At 47.4% G+C, this 16,509-nt stretch overlaps 5 protein-coding genes across 5 annotated transcripts; 2 read left to right on the top strand and 3 right to left on the bottom strand.

Annotated features, from left to right (window-relative positions):
* Positions 1-221: 221 nt before the first annotated feature.
* Positions 222-8,006, bottom strand: LCP9604111_7009 (uncharacterized protein; the record flags this gene model as incomplete). The annotated part of the gene is made up of 25 exons (XM_039074994.1): positions 222-1,046; positions 1,104-1,457; positions 1,509-1,616; positions 1,667-1,833; positions 1,898-2,125; positions 2,177-2,273; positions 2,332-2,414; positions 2,469-2,841; positions 2,894-3,431; positions 3,485-3,653; positions 3,702-3,918; positions 3,974-4,075; positions 4,123-4,266; positions 4,317-4,337; positions 4,394-4,695; positions 4,751-4,822; positions 4,876-5,085; positions 5,137-5,211; positions 5,263-5,720; positions 5,773-5,978; positions 6,028-6,260; positions 6,325-6,526; positions 6,578-6,606; positions 6,656-6,871; positions 6,926-8,006. 25 exons carry the CDS (start codon positions 8,004-8,006, stop codon positions 222-224), a joined length of 6,510 nt encoding a protein of 2,169 aa, XP_038927011.1.
* A 1,490-nt stretch (positions 8,007-9,496) lies between these two features.
* LCP9604111_7008 (CCDC90 family protein) lies at positions 9,497-10,937 on the top strand (the record flags this gene model as incomplete). The annotated part of the gene is made up of 2 exons (XM_039074993.1): positions 9,497-10,697; positions 10,753-10,937. The coding sequence occupies 2 exons, from the start codon at positions 9,497-9,499 to the stop codon at positions 10,935-10,937; spliced, it is 1,386 nt and encodes a 461-aa protein (XP_038927010.1).
* Positions 10,938-11,243: 306 nt separating this feature from the next.
* LCP9604111_7007 (uncharacterized protein) lies at positions 11,244-12,437 on the bottom strand (the record flags this gene model as incomplete). The annotated part of the gene is made up of 1 exon (XM_039074992.1): positions 11,244-12,437. One exon carries the CDS (start codon positions 12,435-12,437, stop codon positions 11,244-11,246), a length of 1,194 nt encoding a protein of 397 aa, XP_038927009.1.
* Positions 12,438-12,806: 369 nt separating this feature from the next.
* Positions 12,807-14,455, top strand: LCP9604111_7006 (purine-cytosine permease family protein; the record flags this gene model as incomplete). The annotated part of the gene is made up of 4 exons (XM_039074991.1): positions 12,807-12,979; positions 13,040-13,213; positions 13,267-13,906; positions 13,961-14,455. 4 exons carry the CDS (start codon positions 12,807-12,809, stop codon positions 14,453-14,455), a joined length of 1,482 nt encoding a protein of 493 aa, XP_038927008.1.
* A 63-nt stretch (positions 14,456-14,518) lies between these two features.
* Positions 14,519-16,289, bottom strand: LCP9604111_7005 (uncharacterized protein; the record flags this gene model as incomplete). The annotated part of the gene is made up of 4 exons (XM_039074990.1): positions 14,519-15,090; positions 15,145-15,812; positions 15,866-16,144; positions 16,195-16,289. The coding sequence occupies 4 exons, from the start codon at positions 16,287-16,289 to the stop codon at positions 14,519-14,521; spliced, it is 1,614 nt and encodes a 537-aa protein (XP_038927007.1).
* Positions 16,290-16,509: the final 220 nt, after the last annotated feature.

Here is a 16,509-nt window from a genome sequence, read left to right as displayed (position 1 = left end):
AATCAAACAAGATATCATACATTTCACTTCATACAATCGTGTCTCGTGTCTCGTCCAGCCATAAGATGGTTGGAGCCAGATATTAAGAAATTCTCCTCGTTCCACACAGATCTCCCCGGCTAACTAGCTTTTTTTTTGCTGACGGTTTTCGTTTTCAATTTTTTTTGCCGATTTCGGTTATCGAGCCTCTGCTGAACAATCATGGAAGGGAAGAAACCCCCTTACCGGTCAGGGCTCTTCGCAATGATCTCAACTTGAGATTTAATGATTTCAATCTCGCGCTGAACAGCCCAGAGAGCGCGCTGGGCCTCACGGGCTGAGACACCGAGGTCCTCCGCCGGAACGGTCATCATACCTTCCTCAATGCCCTTAAGAGACCAGTGCTCAACGATGTACTCAAGTTGCCCATCGATTGGCAGAACACGTCCGCGAATAACGGAGAGCTCCTCTAGCTTTGCGGTGGACAAATTGCTGTGGAATTGTTGCCTCCACCGGTCATTCAGTTGTCGGAAACTGTCCAAAACACCATCAAGAGACATGGCGATCTTTATGCCTTCGGTGAATATGACCTTGCGCATGTGTATTTTATCTCGGGTTGACCAAGCGGCCGCAGGTAGAACGCTCATCCGTCTCGTGCACACCTCATGGAAGTGCTGGATAAGTTTGCCCTCGCGAGATTGTGCCCTATGGCGGTTGTTCTCGATGACCTCCATCACTTGTCGCCAACGTCGCTGAAGGTTCGTGATCATATCGAGCTCGTAGCCGGTATATTCGTCAACTTGCCAGTCTTCTTCCAGACCCATGGATAATTGGTTCTCGGTAATGCGCGATATTTTCAAGATATCACTGAGCTGGATAAATTTCACGTTTCCTTGTGTGAAAGATCGCAAGAAGAGAGGAGCGGACTTTCTATCGTCAAGCGCAATGACACACAGCTCATCTTTGCGGTTGTAGGCTGCAAACTCGCGGATGCAACTTTGCCGGAATTTATCACTGTTAGAAAATTCTAGCGCCATTCCCGGAGGAATAAGGGTTGATCGAAGTGTCTAGTTTGTTTTAGTCAAGCTTGTTTTAGGGATATTGTCATAAGCAAAGACACATACCTTGTTGACCACCTTCTCCATATCCTTAAAGCCAATTGGCTGTTTGGGCCAGTGATTTAGGTTGAGATTCACGGTGGTCAAAAGCTCGGTGCAGCGCCGTTTGACAATAGGGATTGGGAGGCTGGTGCGGCCCAGTCCTTGGAACTTCAGAGCACCGCTGGTGAAGGCATTTTCGACTTGCTCCATAAGGTTGCAGAAGCTGATGACAAGGTGCATCAAGTCGGTTATGTGCACTCGGATCTCTCTGTCCTTGAACAGATAGTCTTTAACGGGAGATTGCATAATTGTTGAAAGATGCTGCAAAGCCCAGGACCAAGGAATCACGATACCCTTCCCTGGATTGGCGATGTAAAGCTGTGCAATGTTAGTAACCTGTTATACCATCAACGAGACTTGGAAACACACAATATACGTAGCTGCAAACTCGAACACAGACAGAACAGCATGGAGCGAGCCAAGGGAAGATTTAGGTGTCTTCTCGAGGCATTGGATAAAGGTGTTGATGCCGTTGTGCTATACAAAGGTTAGTGTAGTCCGATACGTAATATAGACTCATCTCTCACAAAATCTTGACCGTGGCGTCTTCCAACCGCTGACCGAATTCTCTCAGCAGCATTCAACGTTGTCAAAGGTAACGCGAGCGGGTGGCCGGATCGTCTAGGGCGTGGTGGCATGATGCGATCCATATTCAGAATAAGTGCTCGCTGAAAACGCGTGGCTGGGTGAGGGCCTGCAGGTTCAAATTGGTTATTAGAGCCGATTTATGATGTTTCAGATCAAGAAGTTCACCATACCGAGAATTTGAGCTTCTTGGACCTTCTCTAGAGAAGAGCTCAGACTGTTCATCGAGCCCCATTCAGTGTTCATGCGATAGAACAGCAAGTCTTCTAGGCAGTATGCGGTCGCAGCAAACTCTGGGTTGCTCTGCAAGTTGAAACGCAGATTTGTAATTGCAATAGAAGATTGCTCCAGTGAACTGACAATCACAAGCTCCTCTTGGATCTGTTGAATCCAGATTCTCCCTATAGTATGTCAGATCTGAAACGTACAGCGAGATTGGACCGACCACTTACTACGACCCAAAAATGGTTTGTTGAAAGCCTTGCCCATGACTCTTTGGTAATAAACAGGCGTGAGGCGCGCAAAAACCTCAGCAATAGCGAGAAGACACTGCGGGAGTTAACTAGGTGTTAGTTGGTCAATTATTAATTCTTGGTGTTTTACTTACATTCAACTTAGCAATGGCGAATTCTGCAGTGGGCTTCTCATGCTTCCAGGAGCATTCATTGGTCTTAAACTTTGGACAGAATCCTGATTCAACTCGTTAAATATTTCCCTAAGAGAGCGTCAACGGATATAGCTTACCTTTGTAGAGATGATGGACACATGTCGGCAGAAAATCCCTCTTCGTGAGACTGAGTGCATTTTCATGGAACTGAGCAAGTGCTGCGGTAAACTTCTCTTGAATGAAGTTTTTTGCAATGTCAATCAAGTTCTGGAATGAAGAACCATCAAGAGGCGTTGCTGTGTAAGTCCTCAATGGAGACCAGTGGAGCAAGATCGTATGGCTCTCTTGTTTTGGATTGGTAAAAATACCACAAGCCATAGCCAGGCACTTAATGGAGTACTGGTTCTGAGCATGAAGGTCTTGCAGCAGTTTTCCAACCCGGATGACAATCTCCATCGGAAGATGTTCGGTCTTTTGCTTGGTGAATATTGACGGCTCGAAAGCAATCACCTGAAAATAATTAGTGCACTACCCACAGATGATGGCTCGGTTGAAAACAAACAAAAAGACAGAAGATATCCTTCACAAGACCCTTATCTAGGGTTTTAACTGACGCGGGTAAATCCACATCCTCAAAATCGTCGACCAACAGCAATAGCGATTTCCACTGTGCCCCAAGCTTTTCGAGATAAGTTGACTTTGCTGATTTCAGCAGCCCATCTCGCTCAGGCTTGCTCGGAATTAAGTCCCTGTGGGCGTACAAGACTTCAACCATGGAATAGCTAAACAGCTTTTCAACAACTGGCTTGTCGACTACTGGTATCAATTTGTGAACCAGTAATGTGCTTATCGCCGCAGGAATGTCACCAACAGCCACTGATAGATCATAATACTCAAACCATCTGGACTTTGATGAATAGAGTGTACACAGTTGGTTCCACATTTCAAACTCTTTGAAAAAGGCAATTTTGGACACATCTGATCCAAGCATATTGATGGTTATTGCCCTCAGACTGGCAGAGACACGTCCCTGCTTCAGCAAGATATTGCAAAGTCTCGAATAACGAACCAATGTAGGCTCGCTAAGATACTCGCGGTTTCTATATAGAGTTAATATTGTGTAATCATTGCAGAGAGAATTCGGTGTAAAAACCTGTTGGCATAGGCGACGAGTTCATCAAATTGGTCTCCGCGGCGCAAGACCTCGATTGCCGCCTCGTACTGGCCACAAGCATGATAACACTCCGAAGCTTCGGTGAAAAAATTGCCTTTCTCATAGAAAGATGCAGCCTTTTGATATTGTTCACGCTCCTTCCAGATTTCTAGAAAAGGGGTCAGTATTTCTCAGACCTGACGATTGAAAAACAAACCTGCAACTTTGCCGAACTGTCCAAGTCCCTCGTAGCACATCGCCGCTTCTGTAATAAGACCAACCTCAAGGAAAAGAGCGATTGCTTTCTCATAGCATACGGTAAATTCTTCGGTATCTCCCGCTGCTCGGTGGGATCTTCCTTCTTGCTCATACAAACAGGCCTGCGAGTGTGTTATTCCTCGAGAATTATTGGCTTTCTTGTAGCTGAACAATGCCTGTTCAACTTTTATTAGCATGAAGCTCTCCTCTAGCCAGTGAGCAGTATATTACCTCTGCAAAGCTCTTCTGATGGAGAAAATGTGCTGCTCTCTTAAGCCACCTCTCTGGGTCCACTGAGCCACCGGCTCGCAGAACCATGACCTTTTCCGCAACCTGAAAGAGATTAGTATGCAAGCCATTTTAATTAGAATATCACTTACATTGGGGTCTTTCTGCTTCACAATTTCAGCGAGCTTGAGGCTGTTGCTCTGTGAGAGTGTTTGCACAATAGGATCAACGCTGTTCTCTTGGGTTTCCATGAACCAAAGTTGCTTTCTGGCTCGAGTGACAGCAACATAAAGCGACTGGTTAATATTGTTAGCAAGAACTATTGTTAGCAAAGAGATAGATATACCTTAAGTTCGGAGCACAAAGCCTAGTTGAAAATGTTAGCAATCATAACGGGCTGATTATCTCATGGAATATACCCACCGCATGTTTTTGAGAATCAAACTGCGCTCGTGATGCTTGGACAAGCATGTAAAGGCACCGGTAGCTACTGCCAAGTCCACTGCTGCCGAAGAAGTCATACACCAAAACATCATCAAACTCCATACCCTTGCTTTCTAGGATTGTCAAAACAAGGGCAATCTCGCCAATTTGGGTTTGTAATTTGTCCTTTGATGCATCGTCTCGGACAAGGATGACTTGCTCGGCGCCGAAGTCGGCGACCTTGTCATTAAGCTTGACCAGACCAATCATTTTGGCAGAAAGAATGGAGGAGTCAAATCCCGCTATGCGACAATTGTTAGTGATTGAGTGCCAATGAAGCGATGCGATACGACATACCAAAGATAATTGGCTTCGGTCCGCCAATGTAGCCAATCTCTGGGTCAAGTTTGTCAATTGTTTCCGGGAATCCTATACATAAACCGTTAGATAGAAACAAGTCTGATCATTGCAATCTTTCATACCATGCCAGAGTAGCTGCATCACCCATGATGCAAAACTCAGAATGCCCTGATGCGAGCGATAGTTTTTAGCCAGAGAGAATTGAACGGGCTTGGCAAATGAGGGCTGATTTAGTTCGTTGGCAATGATCTCGTAATGTTCATAGAAAAAAGCCTTTATCTCAGGAAACCGGAAAACCGAGTCCTTTGAGATGCACTGGGCGGTATCACCAGCTATGTTATATTAGTCTATTAAGCTCGTGAATGAATTTCAGGAGACCTTACCAAGGTGAATCCCACGGGCGTCACTAAGGCAACCCAAAAGTAAGACAATGTCCAGACAACGTAAGTCTTGAATTTCTTAAACACATAGTTAGTACTTTGCTCTCGAATGTTGAGAACTAGACTCACCATCAACATAAATCTCCTCGAAGCAGCGTTGGATCTGCTCTGCTAGAGCTTTGTTATCTCTCAGAGACTTCAGTAAGGTACCGACACGGTCCAACTCGTCAATCTCCTTGCGAAGCTTTTTTTGCTTTTCATAGCGCTCAAAAGCTCCAAATACCTTCTCACGCTCTGCCTCAGAGGTAAAAGCGGGAGAAGCTTTGGCATTCTTCTTGACATATTCCGCACGATATAACGGCTTTAGGCTTTTTGCCGTGACGGTGGAGCCTTTAATAACGCCCATGATCTCTGCGAAGAGAAGCTCTGGAGAGCAAGATGGTGGGGCTAATCCACTAAGAGAGCCCCAATATTCTGTTTTGAAAATACTGAAGTCAATAATTCGTGGCTTGTCTCCCCCTTGTACTTCTAGGCCCTTTGTCTTATTGGGGTTGATGTCTCTTAAGAAGTCTTTTCGATCCGCCATTCTACTTCAGTTAGTGGGAAAATGTTGAAAAGTTTGGCATTAGATGTTCAAACCTGATTGTGTTTTCTAGAAGCCCAAGAAACTCGTCGTAAGTGCAGACAACTGGAAAGTGCCAATTCTTCAGGGCGAAGAAGGAGGTCGGTCTTAGATCTGAGTCTACATCCTCTTCAGTCGATGGAGCCTTGGATTGAGCGTCTATCAGACTTTTGGCATATGTTTGAAGCTTTGAAGCCAAATAAGAGGAGCGAGTCAAGAGAAGCTATTCATGTTAATATCTCATCTGACATTGTGAGGAGACAAAGACATACCTGTCGGGCTTGCTGCCCATCCGACGCTGACTGTCTTGCTTTATGCTTGGCAAGCATCTTGAACAGCAGACAGGTGGTTTTTCCTGTACCACTTCGTCCTAGAATCAAGGTTGATGTGCTGAAGTGTTTCACAATTTCTAATTCTTCGGGTGAGAGATCGAACGGAAACTCCTCTGTGTCATTCTCATCAACGATCGACTTCAAAAACGGCTCAGTGAGATTGTAAAATTTGTCTTGGAAACTCATGGTTAGCCTACAATCCAGCTTTCAATGGGACTGACGGGGGTAACCCCATACTTGACATCTCAATCAAAGCTGGGCTTGCCTTGGAAGAAGCAATGGATTTCATCCGATAAGACCCAGTCTCTTTCACGTTTCCGAACCGCTGTGGCGTCCAAGTTCCATCAGATTGTTGAATAGGACGTTCTAAACAGAGTTTAACAAGTTCAGAGGTGTAGGTTTCCTGGATCAAAAGTATATGCTCAATGGCAGTTTCCAACTGTGAAACCTAATTAGCAGACTTCTCATGATGCTTGGGTTTAGAACATACCTCCTCTTCCGAGGTCACAATTTGCCACACTGCCAAAGTTAGCTTATATCCGGAAGTCTCGATGAGGTAGTTATTTACCTTTGACAATCTGCTGCTGTACCCATGGAAGCTCATCGTAAAAACCAACATCAACCTGCCACAACATTGACACAGTTGCAGAAGCGCTTACTTCCAAAATAGGAACTTGCATTCTTTTCTTCTGCTGTTTAGATCCCACACGATGAGATAGATCTTTGCCTTTCCATTCGCCGCTTGCCAAATCTCTGAGCTTTTGTTCCACCCCGCCAAATTCGCCTAGATGCGGTTAGAAACGATCAAGTTGCACATACTGAAGGAAATCAAACTTACCTCCGTGAACCAATTTCTTTATATTCTTGAAAGCGATGTCGGACAGCAAAACCTTCCAAAGGCCGACTCTCTTGCCGAAAATATCTTGGGCATTGCCCGGTGCTGTAGTTCGATCTGAAGGCAGGTCTGTCGAATTGGCTAGAGTACCTGTAAGGCTCCCGGTAGTGAGCCTATCCAAACAGATTCTGCATGGGAAGCTTTCCAAGGCAGAGCGCATCAGTGCTGGGATAATCTCATTTTGAAGATGTTCCACTGCATGGGTGAGGCCTCGAGCGGACAATGGTGGTAGGATGTTGAAGTGGTCCATCTGCTGCAGGATTTCGTCCGAGACCGTGAATTCCTTTTTCAATTCCTTCTTGGGGCCTTGTTGAACTAGGGTTGACTTTTTATCGTCCCGACTGAGAACTTTCATTGATTCCAGAGGAGGTAGATTTTCCACTTTTGCCCGTTTCAGTTCTTCTTCGTAAGACGAGTCAATGAGCGCATTGATGGATTCCATCAGTTCTTGAGCAATCCCCCAACTCTCTACAGTAGCCTCCGTTCCATGATCAGCGGAACAGGCATTGCACATTGCAACCAACCTGTCTCCAACCTGCGTAGAGAGAGCAAGGGAAAGACGGGTTCTTTTCGAGAACAGCCATTCCTTCAGAATCACTGTGTAATTTTCGTTGGCCACCAGGTGATCGAACAAGCCTTGTGAAGAGAGGAGAGTGCTTGCGAGGTCTCGCAGGAATTGAGAATGTTGTTTTGTTATAAGAGGTAGTGCAGATCCAACGAGTTGAATCATCTGCGGCGGCGAGAAGATGTTGTCGTGAATGAATGGAAGTACCATGGTCTTGAAGATCTCTTCGGCGACAGGGCCGGGCAGTTGCTTGGTTCGCAAGATTTCAAAGGATTTCAGCAGACGTGAGTGTGTTTGGTCGGGGTTGAGAACTAGTTGATCATGGATGGATTCATCTTGCATAGCTCGCTGCAAGCGAGTGTAGTATTTTTCGACATTCGACAGGGCATGATTGTATTCATGTAGACCAGGCTTTTCCTGAAGCAGAATTGAGGTCCACGGAGTCTGTACAGACGCCATTGTGGTGTGATAAGACTCAATGCTTGTTGTTTATGGGCCGAGAAGTTGGTCGACACAGATGGGGATTGATAGACGCGCCTGACGCCTGGCGAAGGATGTTTCTTTTTTTGGGGGATTTTAATGTGATTTGTATTAGGACAGGAAATGGTATGGTTTAGAAAGCCAGGCCAAGACAAGACAATGGGTTCGTCTCCGTCTCAATTGATAGCTTGAAGGGACCAAGATCGAGGTGAACCGAAGAGGTAAACAAGTCGATAGAGGAGAGAGAGAAGTGGAAGAGGAGAGATTGGGGGTCAAATGACCAGACGCGTGCCTTCCCGAATTGGAGATGCCTCTTCCTCAGTCGCTCTTTCCATAAACGTTGTTTGTCCCAAACAAACACAAACATCCATACATGGAAACATAAAGGGCAACATCCGTGTATTGCGAACAGACATGTGACTTTACAGAGCTGTCTGATGTCTAAGTCTGTTGACGTGAGGTCCAAACTTCATATTAATCCCTCTATTCAATTACTTGTATATTCTTCTCCTAGATAGGGATACTATGGATCTGCATCATGGTCTGTCAGATGCTCAATGAGCTATTTGTGAAATGATTGGAATCAGGTCGGCCATGCTGGGTCTGAAATTTGATCAAATCAGAGATAGTAGAGAGAAGAAAGCTGCAGTATTCCGATGCGGCTGAGTGGGTAGCCTTCATAGATGCTACAACAAACGGCTGCTCATATGCAGCAAACAAAAGGGTTTCACAGAGATCTCTGCAAGAAGAATTGTACTCTATCTGCCGACAATGACTATACATATATATACCTAGTTGGGCTTTTACACATGTATGCATACTCTTTTTTTATATTATCTAGATCCAGATGCCTAATTAGGTTAGCGGTTGCATGTAAGTGGTCGGTTGGACCAGGGCTATGTCTGCGTACCTAGTCGTATTGATGATAGACAATCATGCGGATCGTAATAGGACCGAGTAGATCTCTCTCTGGAATGCCCAAAATCGGCCACCAGTCCCAATATCTAGTTACATCCTTTAAATTATATCTATGTAGACTGTCGAGTAATGATAGTAGAACACACTGCTACTATTCTCGTCATATACTGAGTATAAGAAAACCCAGACCATTATCCTACTACATACCCTCATTTATTGGCTTTGGCGTTGGGATAAGATGATTGCAAAAGGGCTAGTCCGTCGAAATTTATCCCCGGCAGGCTATACACGTTTTATCAGGCCTGTTCCTTTCGCTAGAATAGTTGTAGGAACCTATATATAGGCAAGCTGTACTCCGTACATATTAATAGTAACCACAGCAGGTACCGGCAACCAATCAGATCCTTCCGAGGTCGGATAGCTCAGCTAAGGAAGCTCCCGACCCGCGGACGGGTATAGCTGACTAACCATACATCACCGCCCGGAGACGGAGTGACGTTGATTATTCCCCGCGGAAAAGACTTTAGCTTCTTCATATGCTGGTTACCACCATGGCCACACCCAGGCTCCCGTTCCTGTATCCGAATTTTATGCGCGCGGTGCGATCATGCGAACCGAGAACATACCGTTCAATTAGAATTCCATACCGGCTTAACCAACGCTTCCATACGAGTCAGCAACAGGAGCGTGCTTCCTACCAGCGGCGATATGGTCCTGCCGTCGAACCGAATACTGCTCATTCGTTGCGTCCGAAGAAGGGTCCACACGATCAGGAGGTGCCGGGCGATCCATCAGCTGGACATGATGGTGTAAATGCCTCCGACCAGGGGCAAGCTCCACCAGACGAGTCACAGTCGGAACCGCCGCCCCAGGAAGCCGAGCAAAACAATGCAGATGTCACTTCTTCGGAAACCCCGACCGCAGACCAACGGAACGCAGACCAACCAACCGAAGCTGAAACAAAGGAAGACAAGGAAGACAAGGAAGACAACCCTCCGACGGACCGGGAACCGCGCGAGGAGCAGGCCAAAGATATAGACGGCGCCGAACAGGAACAGGCTTCGGCCTCTTCGTCCCCCGCTTCCGAAGCCCCATCGGAAGAAAGTACAGATACCTCTTCATCCACAAACCAAACTCCGTTTGAGGATGTCCTCCACATGCCCTCGCCGTCGGTGTTTCTAACCCCAACCGGGGAACCCTCCTCGTCCGACGATCGCCCGCCGCATTTGTCTGCAGCACCGTATGTTCACCCTTTCGACACATATTCATTGGTACAGGATCTGTCCAAAGGTGGCTACAGCGAAGAACAGTCTACTACAATCATGAAGGCTGTGCGGGCTATCCTGCAGAACAACCTCTCTTTGGCTAGGGCGAGCCTTACTTCGAAATCTGATGTCGAAAATGAAGAATACCTGTTCAAAGCAGCCTGCTCCGAGCTTCAGTCATCGCTCCAGACAGCTCGCAACTCGGAAATACAGCACCAGCGCTCCTCGCGCACGCAATTGCAGCATGAAACGGATATTATCTCGCAGCGTCTCAGCCAGGAACTTTCAGGCATGAAAGACGACATCAAGGGCATGTTCAATGACCACAAGATGTCCACGCGAGAACCGCAGCGGACCATCGACACCTCGGTTCAGGAATTGAACTACAAGATCACCGTGTCGCTTAACAGCGATGGAAAGAGTGAGATTGAAGGTCTTCGATGGATTTTGACTAGACGCGCTGCTTCGACGATTGCCATCTGTGCTTGTAAGTGCCCCATTGTTCCTATTTGGCTCTTTCGTGTAGCTAACTCGATTATAAGTCATGATCATCGTCTTCTTGAAGTATGCTTCCGTGCACAAGGCGCCTGAGCCCAAGCAAGCCAAGCAAGCGGAGAAGCCGGCTGCCAGCAAAGAAATCGCTACTGAAGCTCGAGCCGTCCAAGATGGTGGCATTCAGACAGTCTTTCCGTCTGCTGAAGCCCATCTCGGCGAATCACTTGGTTGAAATCTTGAACGTAAATCCTCGCCTGATACACCTACTTTCGTTATCCAGTTTACACTTTTCATTCCCATTGTCTTATAGCCCTCAGCCACATATTCTTCTATTTCATTTTGTCTCAGTTCTCATGTATCCATCCACTTGATCAGACTCTCTCTGTACACACCTTGTATCACCACCAGTTAGACAAAAGCCGATATATATATTTTTTATAGAACATGAAAAAACCACCTACCCTGCTATGTACAACAGACTCAATCAGAAAGTCACATCTGATTTCGCATATCAAATCTCAGCCCCCTGGAATCTCCGCTATTCCTTAACCCAAGGCACCTCCTCAGGACGATACTTATAAGCCCTGAAAATCGCATTGCTAAGATAATCAAACCCAATCGCCTCCATCTCCTCCAACTCCTCTTTCTTCATAACCTGCTTATAGTTCCCCAGCTGGGGCACGACGAACTCCCAAACAACCTCACCCCCTTCAGTAACCTCCATAACCCGCCCACTAGCAGCCTCACAAATCAGAACATTCCCGCCGATCAACTTCTGCGCAGACCCCATAAACGGCGTGAAGAATCCCAGCCCTCCGGTTGAAAAATCCTTATACTCCCACTTCACAACCCCCTCCTTAGAAACAACAATCGCCCTCGAAAACGGTACCGAAATCCCAGGCCTGAAGACACCATTATCAAGAATCAACATGTCTCCCGCCTCGTTAATCTCATGAGCGCAATGCTGCTGGCTGACAACCGGCGCAGCAAGATGCCACTTGACCGCACCCGTAGCCCGACTAATAACAAACACGCTCGACGCATTGCGCGACGAAGCAATGATATCCCCATTTGAGTCAAACGCAACACTATTGATGAGCGGCCAGTGGTCACGCGTATAGTGCGGATGGGCAGCAAAGACAGCAGGGTCGAGATGGTCAATCGCGCGCCACGACCAGAGCAGCTTGGCACCTGTTTTACCGCCACTGCCGTCGAAGTCCGCAGAGGAGGAGGTGTTGCTTGTTGACCACGGCTGGACGAGTTTGATGCAGTCACCGTAGATGATGCCGTTTGGGGCTTCGGTTGCTGGGATCCCGCCTTGCACGCGCGCTGCTTCGGCGCTGCTGAGTGGCTCAAGGGTTGTGTACAGGATTGTCCCGTCGTCGAGGTGGTTCTGGTCGTGGTGTGCCAGGGGGTCGCTGTATTGCCGTAGGATTTCGCCGTCTGGGCTCACTTGCATCATTACGCCGCCTCGGTACTTCGCCCACATTGGAAAGAGGTTGGGGGCGTCTGGGTGCGCGCCGTTGTAGGCGAGGTTGCCGTCTGCGAGGATGCGGGCGTGGCGGCCGCTGCGGTGGGGGAGCGTCCAGCGGTGCACTTCTTTGCCTGTTGTGGAGACTAGGTGGGCTGTGTTTGAGGTGAGAGGTGCGTATAGAACGTAGCCTGGCGAGACGCGCTCGGCGTCGACTCCGCGGAGACCGAGGCCTCGGCGGCGGAATGTGTGCTGCTCCATTGTAGACAGGTCAATTGATTGAAGAAGTTGATCTGACGAAAAGAGCTGTAATGCAGATGTAGGGGACTTTATGTTTGGCGAAATCGAGGGAAGTGGATTATACTCCATGTTCTTTAGGGCATCCCGGTCCGGCATGCCGCGGTATGCCGCGGGCGATAAGTATTAGCCAAGAGGTGTTCGATATGGCGCGAGATAAGCCCAATCATGGATGCTAATAGGCAGACCTCAGTGTCTGATGTGCTATCAATGGAAAGAAGATGAGTAGAAAAAAGGAGATATTGTGGAAATATAGAAAGGAGAGTGTCTCCCCGGCATAAAGTCGCAATTTGCTCAGTTCACTTCAGCTTTTTATCTCGACCATTCGTCAAAATGAACAGCTATAATGAATCTATACAGAAAGCACAGTCTGAAGCAGAGCCAGTGAGGCCTCATCAATCATTCTTTCATGGAAGATTCTCCATCGAAGAAGGTGGCATCGAACGTGTCACCGACGAAGAGCGACAACAGAATACAACCAAGTTCTGGCATGCTGCTACATTCTGGTAAGACAGATATCCGAATGAATATCGATCACCACTAACGTATCCCTTTTCTATCAACAGGTTCAGTGCAAACATGGCTGTAGCCACCCTCAACATCGGCTCCTTGGGAGGTTCTCTCGGCCTTCCCTTCTGGGACTGCTTCATCGTCATTCTCCTAGTCAACATCACAAGCGATTTACTACCAGCCTGGACATCCGTATTTGGACTAACAGGACTACGCATGACGACGTTCTCGTGAGTAATGTATTCCTATAGGTAGCCCTCTGTAACTGACACCCGAATCCTAGACGATACTCATTCGGCTACTGGGGCAACATGCTCGTCGTCATATTCTCCATGATCGCCACAACAGGTTGGAACGCAATCAACTCTATCTCCGGCGCAGCTGTCCTGCATGCCGTCTCAGATGGCCGGTTTCCCATTTGGGCCGGCGTGATCGTGATCTGCGTGGCTGTCTGGGTCATCTGCGTACTCGGTATCAACTGGATCCATCGTCTTGACACATTCATCTGGATCCCACCTTTAATTGTGTGGTGTGTTGCTGCTGGGACGGGTGCTTCACAGCTCACGAGCGAGGACCATGTTCATCTTCAGGGCTCAAACAAAGCTGCTGCTATTCTTACATACATGGCTTTGATATTCTCCTTCTCGGTTTCCTGGGTGAATTGCGCGGCGGATTATAATGTGCGCATGCCCAAGGATACACCGCGCTGGCAGATCTTCAGTGCTACCTATGTGGGTATCTTTGTTCCTACTGTGCTTGTTCAGACTCTTGGTGCGGCCTTGTATACAGGCACTATAACCAATACAGCGTGGAAAGAGGCGTATACGGCTTCTTCGATTGGGGGGTTGCTCAAGATGGCACTGGAGCCGGCAGGGGGATTTGGGAAGTTCTTGATGGTGCTTGCGGCATTGAGCTCAATTCCAGTGAGTTAATGGATCCAGTTGGTGTTCTGATTTGCATGCTAATTTTTGGAAAAGAATAACATCCCCAACAACTACTCCTTTGCACTACACGCACAGAATCTAGGACCGTGGGCTATGCGCATTCCTCGTGTGATTATGGTCACTCTTGGATTCATCGCAGCGATAGTCGTTGGTTGTTGTGCAGCCAGGTATTTCTCGGATACTCTGCAGACATTGCTTAGTGTGATTGGGTACTGGACTGTGATCCACATCACTCTGGTAATGGAAGAGCATTTCATTTTCCGGCATGGATGGAATGGATGGAATGGATATGATTTCGATGCTTGGAACAGCATTGCTGATTTGCCATTCGGATGGGCCGCCATCGGGGCTTTCGGATTCGGGTTCCTCGGTGCTGCTCTTGGCATGAAAACCGCATGGTATTCGGGTCCTATTGCTTCTTTGATTGGCAAGAAAGGTGCAAATATAGGCCACGAGTTGACCTTTGCATTCTCTGGGGCTGTATTCCCTCTGTTCCGGTGGATTGAAAGGCATTATGGGGGTCGGTGAAGAGCTGTCACTATGTTACCGCATAATATGGTTTCTAACTCGCATATTAAACGGCTTGATATCTCAGTCAGGTCTCCCTGGAATAGATGGGCTTTCCGGAAAGAGACCCATATTGGACAAAAGATCCCAATCCCCATTAGCTGAAATCCCCAATCCAAGAAACTCGGGGAAATAATAATTGTTAAGTTCGCCAAGTAGCTCGTCTGGTTGCAGATTTGCTGGTGGTAGCTCGACATGCGGTCGGAGCTTTTGTTGCACTTTCGTGATGATATTTCCTAAAGTATGCGCCGCATGGCATGGTAACCCAATGCAGTACATCCACTGCACTAAGTCACGTATGAGAAATTCGAGTTCCTCGATGTTGTGAGTCGAGGCAACCTGTTCTTGGTAGGCATTCAGTAGGCGGCAGATAACAATCGCCGCAAAGGTGATCATGTGGTATATGTGGTCGGTCAAATGGCGCGTGCGCTCATCTACTGTATCCATGGCCAGTTGCACGATTGCCGTGGAATGGCGAATCATTTCTGACACAACTGGTTCTCGGCCTCGGGAAGACTTGGATTTCAGAGCATGTTCATATAGAAGCAGATGAGAGAAGTGAAAGCCCATTGAGAGAAACTGAGACCTTGGTTGCTCTGATCGCAAAACCCATTAGCGAAAACGCAAAAATATAAGTCAAATTAACATACCAAGGACAAATTCCCATTTTCGTCGCCAGTCCTGCAAAGCTGCCAGTGATTTCAGTAAATCAACCGACTCCTGAATGAGATGTTCATATACAGTCCAGTAAAGATAAATCTCGGCCACCATGCGCACTTCAAAATTTGTCGCATGATCCGAAACAATGATGGCACGACATCGCTCGATTTGCCAGGGTTGTAGCATGGATCGACGGCTGGTTCCGACACAATAATGCATGTGAGCAAGACAGAGATGATTCCAGAGATAGCAATTAGCCATAGTTTCCTCATCCAATATGTTTGGGGGATGAGACTGAGTCGTGACAGCAGTAAACAGCGGGCTGGAATGGGAGTGCTGTAAAGCGAAACCGCTCAAAAGCCAGCTATCAATACTCAAAGGCACCTGTCCGACCGTTGTCGACCACAAAGATAAGATTAGGGTGGCCTGAAAGAACTCTATAGGCTGTGGGGAAACTAGAAGGGTGGTGGAAGCAAGGGACCGGACATATTCATACAACTTCGGAGCTAAGTTTGCAGCCAATTCCTCGGAAGTGTGCCGCACGGCGATCAGAGAACAAGCGCTGAATAGCAAGCTCGATTTTTTCACTCGGCGGAGAAGCTCGCTTGGCTCGCACTGCGGATCAAAGAGAACCCATCGACCGTAATGATCGAGGAAACTAATAAAAGGTTAGTGACAATTCGCCATGATGAAGTAATTCATGCAGCATACATTGTTATAAGCGTAAGTGCAAGATCATGCGAAATAAGCTCGTCCAATACAGCCCCGAGGGATCTGGCATCGGACATTGGTTTGATGCCGCTGTCCGTTGCTAGATCGCGGATGACCATGATCGGAGCCGCGGAGGATTCCGCGTCCTTGTACGCATCGCCAGGTCCCGGGCTCGTCCGCACGGGGGTAGGTCTACTCGACTCATGACCTGGAGTACCTGCTGGGCCTTCTCCAAGCCGATCGAGCAGAGTAGCCACAGTCTTTTCAAGACGTTCCAAACTATAGAAGCTTGTCAGTTTGAGACTAAACATGAGCTGCGGGATTGATACCGAGCATCTGTGTCTGGTGCGGGGGCTACGGATTCCTCGTCAGAAGCAATAATTTGGACGAGCGAGCAACTCTGGTGAAGTCGGTCGCATCGCATACATGCCCGTCCAGGAATTCCGGGCTCGTAGCATCTGGTCTTTTGTTTTCTGCATGAGGTGCATGCTTTAGAGGCACGACCCCGATCCGGCGGCATTTCTACCTCACAGGCAGAGACTTATTCTCAAAAAAAAAAAAAAAAAAAAAAAAAAATTATATAAAAAAAAAAATATATAAATTTAAAAAGATATAAAACAAAGACAAAAAAAACAAACGAGAAG

Source organism: Penicillium roqueforti, assembly GCF_015533775.1.
Source record: "Penicillium roqueforti strain LCP96 04111 chromosome Unknown scaffold_20, whole genome shotgun sequence".
In the NCBI taxonomy this organism is placed as follows: domain Eukaryota; kingdom Fungi; phylum Ascomycota; class Eurotiomycetes; order Eurotiales; family Aspergillaceae; genus Penicillium; species Penicillium roqueforti.
This window is presented reverse-complemented; position numbering and strand designations above follow the sequence as displayed.